This window comes from Lycium barbarum, chromosome 10 (assembly GCF_019175385.1).
Source record: "Lycium barbarum isolate Lr01 chromosome 10, ASM1917538v2, whole genome shotgun sequence".
Lineage (NCBI taxonomy): Eukaryota > Viridiplantae > Streptophyta > Magnoliopsida > Solanales > Solanaceae > Lycium > Lycium barbarum.
In genome coordinates this window covers 105,786,298-105,803,217 of record NC_083346.1, presented here as the reverse complement: position 1 = coordinate 105,803,217, position 16,920 = coordinate 105,786,298, and the positions used below count along the sequence as shown (strand labels likewise).

The following is a 16,920-nucleotide window of genomic DNA, read 5'->3' as shown; positions in this document are numbered from 1 at the left end:
TTAATGAAGAAAGAAGGACTTTTGAAACTTGTAATGCTCCTTCTGTCCTAATGTATGTGACACTTTATGCTTCTCGAGATTCAAACTATGTGAACTTTGACTAACATTTTAAAATATATTTTTCCATCATATTGATGTGCGAAGAATTACAACTTATAATACTTATTGTATATTTCTTTAATATTCAAATTTTATTTCAAAATGTTAAGTTGATACAATCAACGGTTAATCAAATTGACTCTCGAAAAACGAAAAATATAACATAAATTTGGATGAAATGAGTATATAATAAGTCATAAATATTTGTATTATTATAAATCATCTCAATAAAAATAAAATGAAAATTTTATGAATAAGGAAGTATGACATCTGTTTTTTGAATAAATTTAAAAGTAAAGTATATCACATAAACTAAGACAAAGGGAATATAATCTTTTTGTGAAGCCATTGCTTGGAAAATTACCAATCAATATGTCCAGCCCCAGTAGACCAGATGAACAGAATCAACATCAAGATCATGGAAATGTGACACAAAAGAGAAACAAAGTTGTACTCCACTACTTCAAAAAGGAACCATGTCATTGTGAATCCAAATAGAATCGCAGCTGATATTGTCCTGTCCCTCCATAATAAAATATCCGCGACTGTAGGAAGATAAATAGAGAAAAAGAAGTCAATTTGTTGAAGTGTTTTTTCAAGTTTGTCCCAAAAGACTCGTACCATAAATCCTACTAGCAATTGATACTCATTCTATCTCAATTCATGCGATACAATTTTTTTTTCCATTTAACCCAAAAAGATTGATTCATTTTAATATTCAGAAATAATTTAATTTTAAACTTTTCATTTTATAGTTTCAAAAATATTTATGATTTGTTTCAGATCACAGGTTTCAAAAGTTTATTAATTTGTCTTTCTTAAATAAACTTCTGTGCCCAATCAAAGTGCTTAGTATAAACTGGGACCGAGGGGGTAATATAGTAAATAACCTGTTATTACATGTTAAAATGTTACTGATTATTATGTAAAGAACCTCTACAGTATCAATATATATAACTTATATCATATATTAGAAAATGCAAGCAGGGAAGTGAAGATTAAAACAAAACATATACTCCCTCCATTTCAATCTAACTTTCTTAGTTTGACTAAGCACAAATTTTAAGAACATAAAAACGATTTTAAAATTTTGTGATTTTAGACTAAAGATGAGCGTAATGTATATACTAAAATGTTTCTGAATCTTGTCGTTAAAACATGTTACGTAAAATATTGAAATTTTTAAAGACACTATAAGAAAGTATAGAAATCGTAATAAAAGTTTTTATATTTGGCAATAACTTAGTTTTATTGTTGATAAATAATTTTTTAATTGTCAAAAAATTTAGTTTTATTGCCATAGTATTGCTAATGTACTTATTAATTGCTTGCTAGGTGATGGCAATGGATGGATTTCCAGCATGGCATTCAACATCCACTCTACTAGCTGCCAGAAACCAAATAATACAGAGCAGCACTCTGCAATTTAATCCATATGTGCCAGTAATGCCAAGGATAACATTTGGCTCCTATTTTGGTTTTGGGACATCTATTAATTAAAGCAATCTGCTTTCCCCCAATTTGTTCCCAATGATGCTTCTGCCTTCCACAGGCAGTCACTTTCCATTTTTGCCCCTTGCCTCCATCACAAGAAAAACTTAGCTGAAAAATGCAAAAGCTTCTTTCCAATCTTTTTTACTGAGTTGGGCATGTCCAACTCACATATAATTTTTGAGGAGGTTGGTTTTATGTTCCCCTCCTTGATGTAATCGTTTTTTGGATCTTAATATACAAGGTATGAGTCAATGTCGAAACCTTCGTGACGACTTTAACTAAAAAAAGAAGGAAAAAATAAAGTGTTTGATCAAGTTCTTAGGAAAAGAAATAAGTATTTTTATCTAGTAGCATGAGTTGTTTTTTAGAAACTCTCCCGAAGCACTTTTGGAATCTTGACTAAGCACAATTGCTGCTCAATATTTGTAAAAATCAAATTGATTAGTGAAATACAAATAGCTACTATCTAAATTGTTTTTTGGAAAACGCTGATTTTTAACGTAGAATACTTTTTAAAATAAGCAAATTTAGCTCGGCTAGGCTAAAATCTCTTCTACTGCTGGGTGGTTGAAAAGAAAATCAGTATTTGAAATTGCAGTACTTAATTATAAGTTTCTCTTATGCTGTTTCTGTTGGAAATTTGTAGTTCTTTTCAGTAAGATTTGGAAGAGTCTGGAAGCAGGGTATTAATTAGAGGGATTAAGGCTTTAATACTATGCTGACTACTTCACCGAATGAGCAACAAAATAGTATTAGAGAAATGTGGAATCAGGTGTCTTAGTATAAATTAAGCTGCAGTGTAGCTAAGATTTGTGACAAGCACATATAGGAGTATTAAATGGGTCGGTTGGGCTGAAATTGGCCCAATAAAATGGGCTGAGTTAATAAATAAGTTGGGTTAACATTGGCCCAAACATTATTTGGCTGAAATGGACTAACAATGGGCTGGGCTATAACCCGCCCAACTTGACCCAGTTTTTTTGAAGGGTTTATTTTCTAGAAAAATATTTTCTAGAAATACATTTTTTCCAAAAAATTATTTTTTGAAAATTATATTTACGGATTTTTCGTGAAAAATATTTTTAAGAAAACAATTTTCGTGGTAAATATTTTTTGAGAAAAATATTTTTCGTGAAAAATATTTTCTTTCACATTGAACACAGCACAAACTTATAAGATACATGATACAAGAAAAGTATATATATTAAACAAATAAATTTAAATTTAAGTAAATCTTAAAAATGAGCTAGTATTGGGCTAAGTTGGAGATCTTCCCTTAATGATTTGATATCAGCTGCAGACATGATGCACCCAGAGTTGCTGAAAAAGCTCGTAATGAGTAACTTCTGTAAGTGCGCACATGGACAGTAAGCAGACATTTTCTTTTCAATTGATCGTGAACTGTACAAATTTATGGTCCTCCTGTTTTATTACTTCTTTATATGGAGAGCAGGCAAGTTTCAAGTTTCATCACCTAGGTTATGGATATTTCGAGGGTTATATTTTAGAGATAACAGTATGAGAAACTAACATGTTCTGAAGAATGATTCAATGACCATCCGGCTATGCCCCAAATTCCTGTTTGCAGTGTTTGTGTACCAATAGTAGCACCAATGGCTGTTAAAAATGTCTTTTCCTCTCCACTCCCTGTCTGGATGATATGTTGAGTATGAGTTGAAATCTTCCACGTTTCAGATACATTCTCATGTGTATCTGTTGGGAAAGAAAATTTACTTATTGAAGTTTGTCCTTGGCAAGCCAAATTGAATTTTGATTTCTACTTTTTGCCTTATAGACTTCTTAGAAATGAAGGTAATGAATGGAGATTATGTGAAATTTGATTCTTATTCTTATTTGTTCGCATAAAGTATGAGAGACGAAGGACTATTGACATCTTCAGATGGAAAAAGAAAATTATATCAAGTACACATCAGCTGTATAGTCCATTGCCAGCCAAATATTTTCACTTTTGTCAAAGAGCTGCATATGTCAATATATTTATTTGGCTCTTTGGTCTACGAATGCTCTGTACTGCGTTCCTTATTAGTGGCCATGTTACTGCCATATCTCCTTTTTCATATCTACTTTGATTTGCTGTACTTGAGCCTAGGGTCTTTCGGCAACAGCCTCTCTAGCTCCACGAGGTAGGGGTAAGGCTGCGTACACTCTACCATCCTCAGACTCCAGTTGTGAGATTACATTGGGTATGTTGTTGTTGTTGACTCTTTGGTCTACGAGCTATTGACTCTTTGATCACACAGGTTGCACTCCTGCATAACTGTTTTCTTACTGTGGAATTCCTTCAAATTAAGGGATAGTTGATGCATTACTAGTTATAAAGGCTGTAGTCTGATGGTGATCCAGAAAGTTCACTTTCTTTTGTTAAAAGTTTCTTTAGGTGGGTCACGACCATCTCTATGTTCTCTTGAGATTGCACATGAACCTTTTATTACAGATTTTCTTAGAGATCTTCTTGCAGGTACTATTCCTGCTAAACTTCTTTTGCAGTTGACTACCGCTTTCCGAGGAGGGGGACTGCGTGACAGAAGTGGTAAAATATTCTACAAGGATAATCTTCACAAATGCAATGTACCCGTCTTGGCAGTTGCTGGTGATAAAGACATAATCTGCCCACCAGAAGCAGTACACGGTACGTGTCACTCTGACACATAGTACTTTCGCTCATTCTTCTGTATGAGGATGATAAGTTTTCTAATAATTCTTTGCTTGCAACACATTGGTTCTAGCAGAAACTGTAAAGCTTATCCCCGAGCACTTGGCCACCAACAAAGTATTGGGGGATGCTAATGGTCATTATGCTCATTATGACTTGGTGGGGGGACGCATGGTATGTAAATCCTTAATACTTTCTAGCTTCTTTTGGAATACATAAATGACAGGATACAATCGAAATGAAGGAGCTGTATGGGTGATAACTAACTGAATGGATATAAACTAGTTCTCTGTTTGGGAATAAATGCGAGTTTTAGAGGAACCTTAATTTGTTCCGAAAGGCAAGTTATTTAGAATGAGATGTACTTGAATAGTCCGGACTGGATATAGAGGATTCATACAACCAACCTCTATGGAAGAGGAGAGGTGCCTAGTCACATTTGAATTCACCTTCCATGTTTTTTGTTTTCTTATTATGTAAACCGGAAGAATTAAATATACCTAGATTAGAAAATAGAGTATAAGTCATTTACTACTCCGTGAAAAAAGCATCTTTTGTGCGTTGCTATTATTTCTCCGTTACTGTTATTGCATTAACAGCTTTTACTCTTCCTGGTGTCTGCAGGCTGTGGAACATGTATATCCTTGTATAATCCAATATTCATCTGAAGTCACAGCCTGATAACTTTTGGCAGTTACAGTTGCTATCTGTTGAGGATCTGCATTTGTTTAGGGAAATGCTCTATGCTTATTTGATTAATAGGCACAAAAGAATTCCTAATATTAGATTGGGCTAGATAGGTTACCTGCACTCGCATAGAATCCCTAAATGAACAAAACATCTTAATAGGAGAAAAGTTCGTTTTCTTGTAGAATTTGACTGTCAACAACAGAATTCCACTCATAGATAAGTTCACATTGTGATAAAACAAGAGAAAGGAGAGTACGAGGGAAACAAGTTAACAGACATGAAATAAAGCTCGAGTACATTAAAGAATAATCCTACACCGGCTTCTCCAACCTCGAGTGCAACTGCACTTTTGCACAGAGTGCATGCATTCTTCTGTAGATGCCATTGTTTTATGCATTCAATGTGATGGTAGTTTCCACAATCAAGTCTTCCAATTTCATCACCACCTTTGTACCTTTCCTGCAGGAATTACATATCCATCGTTAAAGTTATATTCATTGATAGTATAAATAATTGCTTACACAGTTAGGGTAACTTAAACTGCATTAGAAGGTTGCTTGCCTCATTTTTAGGCTACTAGTTTCACTTATTATATGTAGTTACCTTTATTTACCTTTAATTACCTGATATTGTAAAAAGCTTTTGCATTGTCATCATATAGTTAACTCGTATCTATATTAGTTCAGGAGAGAGTCCTGTTCAAGAGAAGTACTATTTCCTATAAGCTTTTATTGTTCAGTAAACTTAAAGCCTAGGGAAAATAATGGGGTTAAAATAAGAAAGAAAAGGAAAGACAAGAAATGATAACTAATTGAAGGTGTTAAAAAGAACTCACTTCACAAATGGTGCATCTCCAGCTTTTGGAGATAAGTAATGGGGAGGATATTGTTGAGTGCTTAAACTTTTTTGTACGTTGGAGTACTTTCTCTTCTCCCAAACTTGTGCCCACATACCCAATCCTATCACTCAATTTAACCAGTTCCTGCCAAAAATAAATAAATTCAGACCAAGTCCAACATTCTTTAGTACAAAACAAGGGAAAATGTGTGAAATCTAAAACAGAAACCTCATACGACATAGCATCTACATTGAATCTCCAGCCTCCATATTGATCATAACCATCTAATTCTCTTGCAAACTGGACGTTCTGTATGAAAATCATGACCTGCAAGACTCATATAAAGTCAAGATGTGATTGTACAAGGGCAAGGTGCACTAAACTGGCATTATGAGCAAGATCTGGGGAAGGATCTGTTAGTAAATTGCGTTCAAAACCAGTAAAACAGAAAATCGAAAACTGGAAATACAGAAAATATTCGAGACCACAAAATACATTGCGTGTTCTTAAGGAATTTAATCCCCTTATTGTACCTGAGGTTATGAATTACTTCCTATGTAAACTAGAAAATCGAAAACTGGAGATACAGAAATGCAGAAAATATTCGAGACCACAAAATAAACTGCGTGTCCTTAAGGAATTTAATCCCCTCATTGTACCCGAGGTTATGAATTACTTCCAAACGGAAGGAAAATTTGAAGTTGAACAACGGCGCGAGAGGAGACTCTCTTCTCAACTCCTTATGAGCTAAAAAATGTGCTTCTACACATAAGCACACGAGTCTTCCTTTCCACCACCAATGAGGGACAAAGTTCTCATCCAGAAAGAACTTTGCTCAAATTTTCAATTTTCCATCCATTCCTTTTTCCCTCCATTTTTCATGCACACCACTTCATCTATAAAGCCCAACAATTCAAGGTCTTTAAAGCCCAACAGGATCAACTACTGGATATATTCTTATACGCAGTCTTATCTTGCATTTCCATGTAATATTTGACCTTTTGATCACAAGGTGACTACTTTTATTGTTTATGTGCCAAGGCGTCACTCCTCAAGTTCTAAATTTATAGTTTATACATAACAAATAAAATTTTAAGTCAAACACAGATTCTGCCGAACCCGTAAAATAAATGCTAATATAACCAAAAATAAGAAAAAAGAAAAAGAGGACTGAGTAGTGAATTAGTGATACTTACAGGAGGACGACTATGAGGAGGAGGGTGGTGATTAATCCTTGTATTAGAGCATGCAATGCAGAGAACACAAATTACTGTATATATAATTGTTGGTAGAAGTCTGCTCTATTTAATCACTGTTAGTCTCATTCACAGTTATTAAGTATGCACAATCATAAGTTTCCACACTAGTAGAAACTATAATGACGATTTTAAAGTACTATCTGGCATACGCAACTTGAAGATAGTACTATAACTACTAGAAACAGAGAACTCTGCTATTTAGAACTTATTTTGTTATACTTTGAGTATGTTAGGGTATTAACGTACCAAAATTAAATGAATTGGAGAAACCCATTGATCCTAAATATATTACAGTATAAGTTATTTCTGGAATTGAATTTTTTCAAGAACATTTCACGAACTTCCTGTCATCAGCTTGTTTTTTTTTTTTTTCGTTTGTTTGTTTGTTTGTTTGTTTTTGTTTTTCAAGAAATGTAAACATGGCCTTTGAGGATATTAAATGGGGCTAACCGGAAAAAAAAAAAAAAAGACAACTTCTTTGATCACCTATTTAGAAGTGCTTGCAACATGAATCACTCCACATTGTGTCCAAACAGTAGATAAAATTGCAAAAGGATTTAACTTATATGCAGTTTATAATATAAAGATTTTTTACATTATTAATGTATCTTAATATGTTACAACAACTTATTATGATTAATTATCTTCTTGATGTAGGTACTTAATTTAATGGTGCAAATTAGCTATACACTGTTAGTGCACTGATATTAAACTCACTGCAGAATTACATATAACAACTACTACTCAATCTCAGGTTAGTTGGGGTCGGCTGAAAAAATGTGGAATTACAATTTACATGTACTATAAAATCAAGAAATTTCAGAATTGGATAGGGAACAATTCTCGGAATGAGCTCAAATAGAGAAGTTACCAAGATTACTAACAAATTGACAATTGAGAAGAAAAGATAGTTGTATATACCTCTTTGTTTTTCGATATTTGAGAAGTGATTTTAGGCCTAGGAACAACATCAGAAATAGAGCCAATCCCACGTGGAGCATAACATATATAATGAGTATCAACTACAACATGTGCTTGGTTTTTGACACTTAACAATCTTGTTTTCTTTCTCCTGACCATGTTCTTCTTCATTGGCTTACAAGGGTCTACATGATCTCCTTTACATCAAGCTTTTCAAAGGTTAATGACATGAATGTCTTCTTCTTTTGAGGCCTTCTACTTAAGAACTCTTTGATTCCCTTGAACCATTTTTGGTAGACATGTTTGAAAAACGAAAATTCAAAACAGAATTGAGTATAATAATTTCTTTGGGAAGATGTGTTTGAGTCTTGTTTGTTTCTTGAGTTTCTGAGTCTTTTATGATCAAATGTTGAAAGAGGCATGGTGGAGAAGTTATAGATGCGGAAATGAGCTGTGATTAGCCCCTAGGAATCACAAGGAAGTAGAGAACAAGGGTGTGTCTGGTGCGAAGGAAAATGTTTTCTTGAAAGTGTTTTTTTTTGGAATATAGGTGATTTTCTTACTTATTTTCTTATATTTAATATATAAATAAAAAGTGTTCTGCCAAAAATATTTATATATAATCTACTCAGACACTATGGGAGGTGGGAGTCGGGGTAGGAGTGTGGGTGGGGATGGGGCTATGATGGTGGGGTGTAAGTATGGATGTGTTGGAGGGTGGGGATAGAGAATCAATGTGGAACAACATGACTCGCGGAACTTGTTTTCCTACGTCAACTAGAGAAGTCATTTTTCTCATATTTAAGAAACTTAATTCCTCGATAAAATATTTTTCAATAATGTTAACCAATCAAATATGAAAAAATTGAAAAATATTTTCTAAAAAATGTTTGTCTGTACCAACACACACCCCAAATTGCTTGCAGTTTGTTATTCTAGAGTGCACTGATGCACAAGAGGGGGGGGGGGGGGGTGAGGGGTTGAATTGTGTATGACACACCTAAACGTAAAGTGTAATAAGTAATAAACAAATAGAATTTTACGTGAAAACCCCCTTACTCAAGTGAGTAAAAACCATGACCTATATTGTGTAGGATTCGCCTCAAAACTACTAAACAACAAGATCGATTTTAAGTTACGATTCAACAACCAAAGGGATGGATGTGCAAATGAGCTGTGATTAGCCCTAGGAATCACAAGGAAGTAGAAAACAAATGAATTGCAGTTTCAAGACCATTTAATACAAGGAAAGTACAATTGAATTATTACGTATATATATGAAAGTAAGTGTTATTCATTGAAATTTGTTGTGCTATTTTGGATTTTTTGGAGGGAGGCCAAACATGACAAAATGGTATAGTATTAACCTTACATAATACATTTGTCTGTCTTCTACGTGTTGTTTTTACTAGTGTTCTGTTTCTATTTTTCTAGTTGCAAACAAAATTGTTGGGCTGTCACATCTCCTACCTTCCAATATATTCTCATCGAATTTGAGTGCATATATTGTCAGTATAAAGATTATTTTTTATACAATCAAGAAAGGGAAGATCTATCACTAAAATTACGTGTTCAGCAGAACCTAATAGCGATGATCCAGACCTTGTATGCATATTAAAAAATTCGCTTAATATGTATAAATAATCCACGCAGAATCCAGTAAGCAAAAACGATTATGATTTAGAATCCATGAACTTAAAATCCTGGATCCAACTATACAATCAGAATATTAGATCACTCAATGCTATGTAATTAACTTAAACTCATTCTCATTTTGTGCTTCTTTCTTCTTGTGAATATTTTTTAAGGTCATTTAAAGGTGATTTTTTTTTAGGTAAATATGGATTTATTGGGGAAAGATAAAGATAATACATAATTATGTTTCCTTACCTTTCTGTGGACATCATGTAATCAAGCTGGTCATGTTATTGTCCTTTTTGTTTTTCTTTGTAATGTTGAGTTTTTATCCCCTTTTCTGTTAATCATAATCTTGCATTTGGTTAAGTTTTGTAAAGATATTCTTATTTCAGTAGGATTTAGTGAGCCAAAAAAGTTTGACAATGAACTAATATATATTTTTGTTTTTGTTGCCGGATCTTTGATATAATGGTAAGAGCTTAGCACGTGATGTGTAAGTTAGGCGCATGTCATGAGTTTGAACTCTTTGCAGACAATATCTTGGTATTTTGAGTGCAGAAGGGTAGAGGGACAGGATTATTATTCACCGAGGTTCGAACACCGACCCTCGAATATTTCTCGATTATCAAAAAAATATTTTTTGTTTATCACTAATTCCTTGTTTGTGATTTCATATTCTACCCTGCATAAAATGAAACATAAATTGAATTCATAACTTATACATGTTTTATTTATGTGAGATTGTAAGATGACAAACCAAACACCGTATTTGATTTGTTAAATTTTATTCAAAGCAACTAAAAAGCTACCAAATAGCTATACTAATTTTAATACGTAAATAACTCTCTTCCTAATGAGCAACCAAATGACACCTAAAAGTTTTACAAATTTTATTTTGGGTAGCAAATTAAAAACTGTCAATGGTTGAGAATTTTGGGAGAAGCTCCTTCACTAAATACTCAGTAATGTGGTAATAAGTTGATTCAGTGGGATGAATGCTATCAAAGAAAACATATTGTGAAGCATCTGAATACACTGGAGATTTTTTTGTACACAAGGGCCCTGCTTCTAATAATCCAGTTCCACAACAACCTCTTTTTGTTTCTTCAAATCCTGTTATAATTATGTAAAAATAAGAAAACAAAAAGCATTTTAGATTAATAAGAAGAATAAAAAGGTGTTGGTAAAAGTAATAAATGCTCAATAAAATAGTTAAAGTGTGTGAAATTGTAATATACATTAAAATATTACCCGATTTTGTAATATGAAATTGTAATATACCTTCTTATGTGTATATATGAAAATGCGGCTGGCGCAACTATTCCAAACTAATACTTCCAATCATTTTAAAATTGGATAAAAAGGAAAGTTTACATAGAATTTGATCCCTCTTCAATAATAATGTAATCTCATGTATTAAATATTAATTGTTTTGACAAACTGAATTATTTTAAATGATATTGCGGTTTTAAAGAGACGAGAAATCATCTGTTTTCTTTTCCTTTGTCAAATAAACCCTTATTGTACCAATCAGTCAGTATAAATTAAGTTAGTTATTTAAAAAGAGATAAAGAATCATAACTATGCTTAACATTAAACAGTCTTTTCTAAAGGGTGTGTAATAGAATTGTGATGTACTCACACAAATATTTTCTAATTAATATTAAGAGAACACAAAGAAGTAAACGTTACATAACTAAATAACTCAAATGAAGCATTGCAAATTTATGTTGTTCGGATTCTCCAAATGGTGCATTTATATTGGATCTTTCAAAAAAATTTCATTTTTGAGGAAATCGATATGCATCCAGTAAAAATTTTAAAGAATTCGAGCAACATATAATTGAAAGCTTACCATATTCATGTGGATTAGTGATCAGATCTGATAAAGAAGTGTAGATATCTGCATAAAATATTTTGCTTCCTGGAAGTTGTGCTTGTATATGTGGCAACAATTCTTCAAGTTTTTTATTATACGATTGAGAATCTGAATTCTCTTTATCAATGCAAGTTCTATGAAGTGGAGATTTTAATGTCATTTGAATGGGAAGACAACCAATTGGAGGAAGCCCAGTCACTATAATCTGACGACATCCAAGTTCATAAAGTTCCTAGCAAAATAAAATAAAAAATTCTATAAGTTTTATGTAGTAAAAAAATAATACAATTATATCAATTATAAGGTAATTATAGATAAATATAAATAACATCAATAATTTAGAGTGATTTTTACTCTATTAGATCGTACATAAGACATTTACTGATAATCATACATAAAAGACTGGGATTTGTAATCTAGAAAATAAAGTGAGTTACCCGCTACAACATGTAAAGATCACGTGATCATGTAATTTTTGTTACACTATCGGTATATATATGAGTTAGACTCAGTATTAAGTAGTGACTTGCACATAATATTATCTAACGTGTTATCAAAGATGCAAAACTCATCGCTAGTGAAAAAAGCTTTTTATTTTGTCAGTATATTATGTTATTTTTTATTAACCAAAAGTAATAAGTCCAACTTTGAAAAAAAATCATGAAAGTTAAGACCATGACACGCTAATCCTGATACCTATGTAAAGGGAGACATTCATTGATACATCATAAACACAGTATTAAACCTTCAAACTTTGCTAAGATATTCATCAAAAAATGTACAGAGAGTGATAAGAAGACAAAGATGTCAATACTAGGTAATTTCATTTTGTTTGTCTAATTTTTTTCCTTTGAGAAAAGCAACATATCCCGTCTCTCTAAATTTTGGTAGATAGAGTTCTCGTGACATTGATACTGATGGGAGATAATAAGTACTTGATTTAATAATTGAAGTCTGCGCAAATATCACACTCTAAAAAAATATGATATGAGTTGGTTTAAACACGGAAAAGATATTATATGTATAAATGTTCAAGCCTTAAACACTAGTGACACCTTAGTGAGAGGTGGAACCTTATTCCAGAGTGAACAGTATCACTAATATAATGGTAGGGCAAAATGTTACACCAATATGGCCCGGCCCGAATACCGTAGTTGTAAAACATTGCAACCTAGCTAGTGTATGCAACTTCTCGCGTTCACACAGGATTCGGATAGAGGTCTCATCCCAAGAAAGTGTAATATATGCAGCTTATCCTGACACAAGTGTTAGTGATTGATTTTAATGTTCGAGTTGTGATCTCTATATTATACGGAGAAAACTTTATCATTACTCAAAAACTCCCCTTCATTATTATAAAACATTGAAAAAAGTATATATATATATATATATATATATATATAAATGTGATGGAGAGAATTAACCTTGACAAAATATTGCAGCTTGTCTAGAAGAAAATCTTGATACTCTTTCATGCTAAACTCAATCCTTCTTGTTGGAACATCATAGAAATTAAAAATAAAATCATTACTTCCTGAACTAACAATAACCAAAGCACCTTTCACAATTCTTTCTTTTTCTTTCTGTCCAAAAAAACCTCTCAATTTCTCCAAATACTCCTCAAAATATTCTAACTGTTTTCTCATTGAAATTACCCCTGAAATTGAAGTTGTTAAATCATCGTATCCTGATCCACCTGATGCAAAACAAACCCCACTTCTAAAATCATTTTCTGATAAACTTGAATTTAAATATGGTGGCACACCATATTTTTTTAGTTTTAATAACATAGCCACTATATCTGGTACAAGTTTTCCATTTGAAAATCTACCTGTTGGGACATGGTTAAAATAATCCTTTCCATAAGGTATATGATTTCCTTTGAATAAAGTGAATATATAATTATTATTTCCAGTGTCAACTGTTGAATCACCAAAAACAAGAATTGATGTAAATTTGGGCATGGACTGGCTTTTAGTTGTGTTACACAAAAAGAGGGCAAAGAATAAGAAGAAGAGGGAAAAGAGAAAAACTTTAGGTGCCATGGCTTAAAATTAAGAATTGAACAAAAATTGTAATTTTAATATTCACTACGAGAAGAAAGATTCATGAGTATTTTTTATGGTTTAAAGATATGTAATTATGTACACAATTATTATATACTTATAGGAAATTGTTTTGTAGAAGAAACTAGTAGCAATTTTAATTTCTAAGGAAAGGAACAAAAGTTTGTAAAACTTAATGAAAATGATATATATATATATAATATTTTTATTCTTTATATCAACAAATCAAACAAGAACACAAGGTTTTCCTTCCTTACCTTAAGCCCTTTACTAGTTATTATATTATAAACAACGGATGAGTAGTGTGCAAAAGCTTATTGTATATTTGATGCTTCTTTGATGGAGAAAATAAAAGAATGCTTCTTGTGAATTTTTTTATTACCTTCTAATATAAGTCTTTTTCTTTATATCATTAAGAAATTAAGCAGCTTCAGAACATGGGAAAGTTCATGTGTCAATGTTTCATAAAATACTGAATTCTTAAAGGATTTTTTATTAAGACTTAATCTAGAAATTTACCATTGTTTACTTGCTTTAAAGGCAAAATTCTTTAGAAGTATAGCCCTCTCATCTTAAAAGATTTTATGTAAATATCAGGTTACTAAATATTTGTTTTGAAATTAGAAGTAACTTTCGTGATCTCATTGTCATACCCCTTTTTAACCGGGTGAAATTAGAAGTACGACATATTGGTGATTCTTTTTTTTTTTTTTTGTATTTTAAGGAGTCGCCACCTAATTATTTACGGTGAATTAGGACACCTAAAGTTTATTAAAGTTATTTTAAAGTTAACTCTGTTTAAGGTCTGCGAAACTTAAGATTCTAGGTAAGGGTTCAATTAGTCTAAAGGGAAGGTATTAGGCATCCTTTAAGACTCATTAACAATGGTTAACCGACCGGACTTATGTTATTTAATTAAGGCTAGAAATATAGATGTAATATGTAAATATTTAAGAAAATATCTTGTAAGTATTGCTAAAGTTATAGATAGTAATAGAATGTGATTTAAAATAAAAGTTGTAAAAAAGTAATAGTTGCATAAAAGAGTTTAGTCATAAATGAGCTAAAAGGAATAAGATGTGCAATGTTTATATGTATTTGGAGAAAATGACTAACAAATTTAAAAGAGTTATTTAATAAAGTTTTATAGAAATACTATTAATTCAAATATATATTTCAAGTGTTAGAAAGAAACTAAAGTGGAAGAGTTATCCGTTGAAACTAGTTGACCTTTCATTTCTTAAAATGAGATAACGTTAGTGTAGAATTTGTGACGTTTTTAACTTCTAAGATAGTAAGCGTAAACTATGATTCCTTTAGCCAAAACATATGGTCATATGATTTTGAAAGTCAACTATTCTAAAAGATAAATATTATAGATACTATAAATAATTTTTGACATAAAAGGGGAATGAAACCCGTGAAGCTAATTGTTAGTTTTCTGTTTGAATTAACTACCCATTACTTCTAACACTATCTATGCTAATTCTCCTATGATTCGTCTAAGCTAAGTAGAAAATAAGAATAAGATGAAGTGTTAGTCAAAACAAAACAAAGTTAAATACCGTAAAGTAAAATAGGAGTGCAAAAATATGTATATATAATGATATGGCGGCTCAGCCCATTTTTTGGGTTGCTGCTGCAGTTAGCTGCCACTGTGATGGGCCTCGGCCAGAACTCTTTTTTTTTATTTTTTTCTGGCTGCGGATGGACTGATATGATGGAGATCATGTTGGGCTTTTAGCCCAACGCCGAGTGCGAAAGGAGATGACGGGTCGTTTGGACTCATATGCGAGATGTCATGCATAAAAATGAAGGAAAAGAAAAGGATTAGTATATAATCGATGAATAAAACACGTAAAATATACACTCAAAACAAATCAGTAGATTGACCCAAAAAGAGACCGTCATAATCAAATTTAAAGAATGCCATGAAGAAACAGGAGAATGACAATGTATGCCAACACATATTCAAGGCATTATAGTCAGACTACAAATTGTTATTTTAACCACATGCTACGATATTAAACTAATACTTCAACGGACATTTTTTCTTTCAGTCGCTGCCCGATGTATAGCAGTCAACTGAATGAATACAATAACTTCTGATGATTTCTTCGACCCACAACCTGCTATATTAATTTCCTCTACCCCAATGACAAGCATACACAGACTGAACCAGCAGCAACTAATCCTCAAAATGCAGCAGTAAGTATAACAAAACAGCAGTTTCAGTCCAGAATATGACAACAAAGATTAGAAGTGAGGAAAAACTAAGGGGAATTATAGCAGGCAGATTTAGAGTACATACAACTGTAGCTTGACTAATCAATCCAAACATCATGTGACCACAAAATATTCAAACCAGCAGGCAGAGGTAACACCAAACAGGTATAATCATAAATTAAACAAATTAATGACTAGCTTGCCTTCTTTCAACAGATGTCATATCAAGTAATGCCGAACGAAAGATTTTCTCATTATCAAAGGACTTGCATATAACACATAAGCAAAATGACGTGTGTTTCAACCATAGGGGACATTATAAATATAAAGGAACCAGTCCCACCATTTAAATCACTTGCATTCTGTAAACTAACATTCCACATAATGGAAGGAGGACAAGACTCGAGCATGATGATACTCTATCCTAAAATATATCATCCGAAGCAGTACACTCAGTTGGATGAAACTGTTCCCATTTTGTACACATTGGAGATTAAAGGAAAATATGCTCTAAAATGATTGCAGAAGATACATATACAGCAAAGATCAAAGTAGGTACATGTGCAGTAAAAAAGAATCATTTCAGCACACTGAACACCATGAAAATTCAAAGTAGCAGCGAATGTAAAAAAAGAAGGGTGGCAGCAAACTGAAGTGTACCGAGCAAAATAACACAATAGACAAAACAGTGCATCACATTTAATATTCTTCAATCTAGATGACCACTATTTCTTCATATACATATGTCGGGCCCTTTAGCTATTAGGCAGAAAGTGCCAATTCTACTGGCCGAGAACCAAATGCGCATATCTAGTTAGATATGTCTTCATGCTATCAAATAACAATTCTGAGTCGCACATAGATTAAGTGAATCATCAAGCCTATTAGTTAAGCATCCAAACATTTCTAGTAGTTTCAAACTGAACAGGACACTAATGTTGGCACAATATTCTTTAAATTACTCATCTACGTGGTTAATAATTTCTTAATGGACAGTACCCAGGAAGAAGCAGATTATTCGATATAGTTCAATAATCAGCAGGTGCAAAAGTTCTTTTAATATTCTAAATTAGAAACAATGGCCCTTTAGTAGGGCTTCAATTAACGAGTTTATAGCCAGAAGAAACTTAATTTTA

General features: G+C 32.4%; 3 protein-coding genes across 6 annotated transcripts; 1 reads left to right on the top strand and 2 right to left on the bottom strand.

Annotated features, from left to right (window-relative positions):
* Positions 1–2,838: 2,838 nt before the first annotated feature.
* Positions 2,839–5,135, top strand: LOC132615985 (uncharacterized). Of its 4 annotated transcripts, none has more exons than XM_060330587.1 (4): positions 2,839–2,941; positions 4,073–4,243; positions 4,344–4,441; positions 4,892–5,135. In XM_060330587.1, the coding sequence occupies exons 1-4, from the start codon at positions 2,896–2,898 to the stop codon at positions 4,946–4,948; spliced, it is 372 nt and encodes a 123-aa protein (XP_060186570.1). In that variant the 5' UTR covers positions 2,839–2,895; the 3' UTR covers positions 4,949–5,135. The 4 variants fall into 4 exon arrangements, with proteins under 4 accessions (XP_060186570.1, XP_060186569.1, XP_060186568.1 ...); XM_060330586.1 differs by having other exon boundaries at positions 2,875–3,991; XM_060330585.1 differs by having other exon boundaries at positions 2,875–4,243.
* Positions 5,130–8,492, bottom strand: LOC132615984 (probable E3 ubiquitin-protein ligase RHG1A). The gene is made up of 4 exons (XM_060330584.1): positions 7,976–8,492; positions 6,024–6,122; positions 5,793–5,939; positions 5,130–5,416 (listed from the first exon to the last, which is right to left on the bottom strand). Exons 1-4 carry the CDS (start codon positions 8,144–8,146, stop codon positions 5,180–5,182), a joined length of 654 nt encoding a protein of 217 aa, XP_060186567.1. The 5' UTR covers positions 8,147–8,492; the 3' UTR covers positions 5,130–5,179.
* A 1,869-nt stretch (positions 8,493–10,361) lies between these two features.
* On the bottom strand, positions 10,362–13,569 carry LOC132613487 (GDSL esterase/lipase At1g58430-like). The gene is made up of 3 exons (XM_060327519.1): positions 12,917–13,569; positions 11,469–11,724; positions 10,362–10,726 (listed from the first exon to the last, which is right to left on the bottom strand). Exons 1-3 carry the CDS (start codon positions 13,535–13,537, stop codon positions 10,521–10,523), a joined length of 1,083 nt encoding a protein of 360 aa, XP_060183502.1. The 5' UTR covers positions 13,538–13,569; the 3' UTR covers positions 10,362–10,520.
* Positions 13,570–16,920: the final 3,351 nt, after the last annotated feature.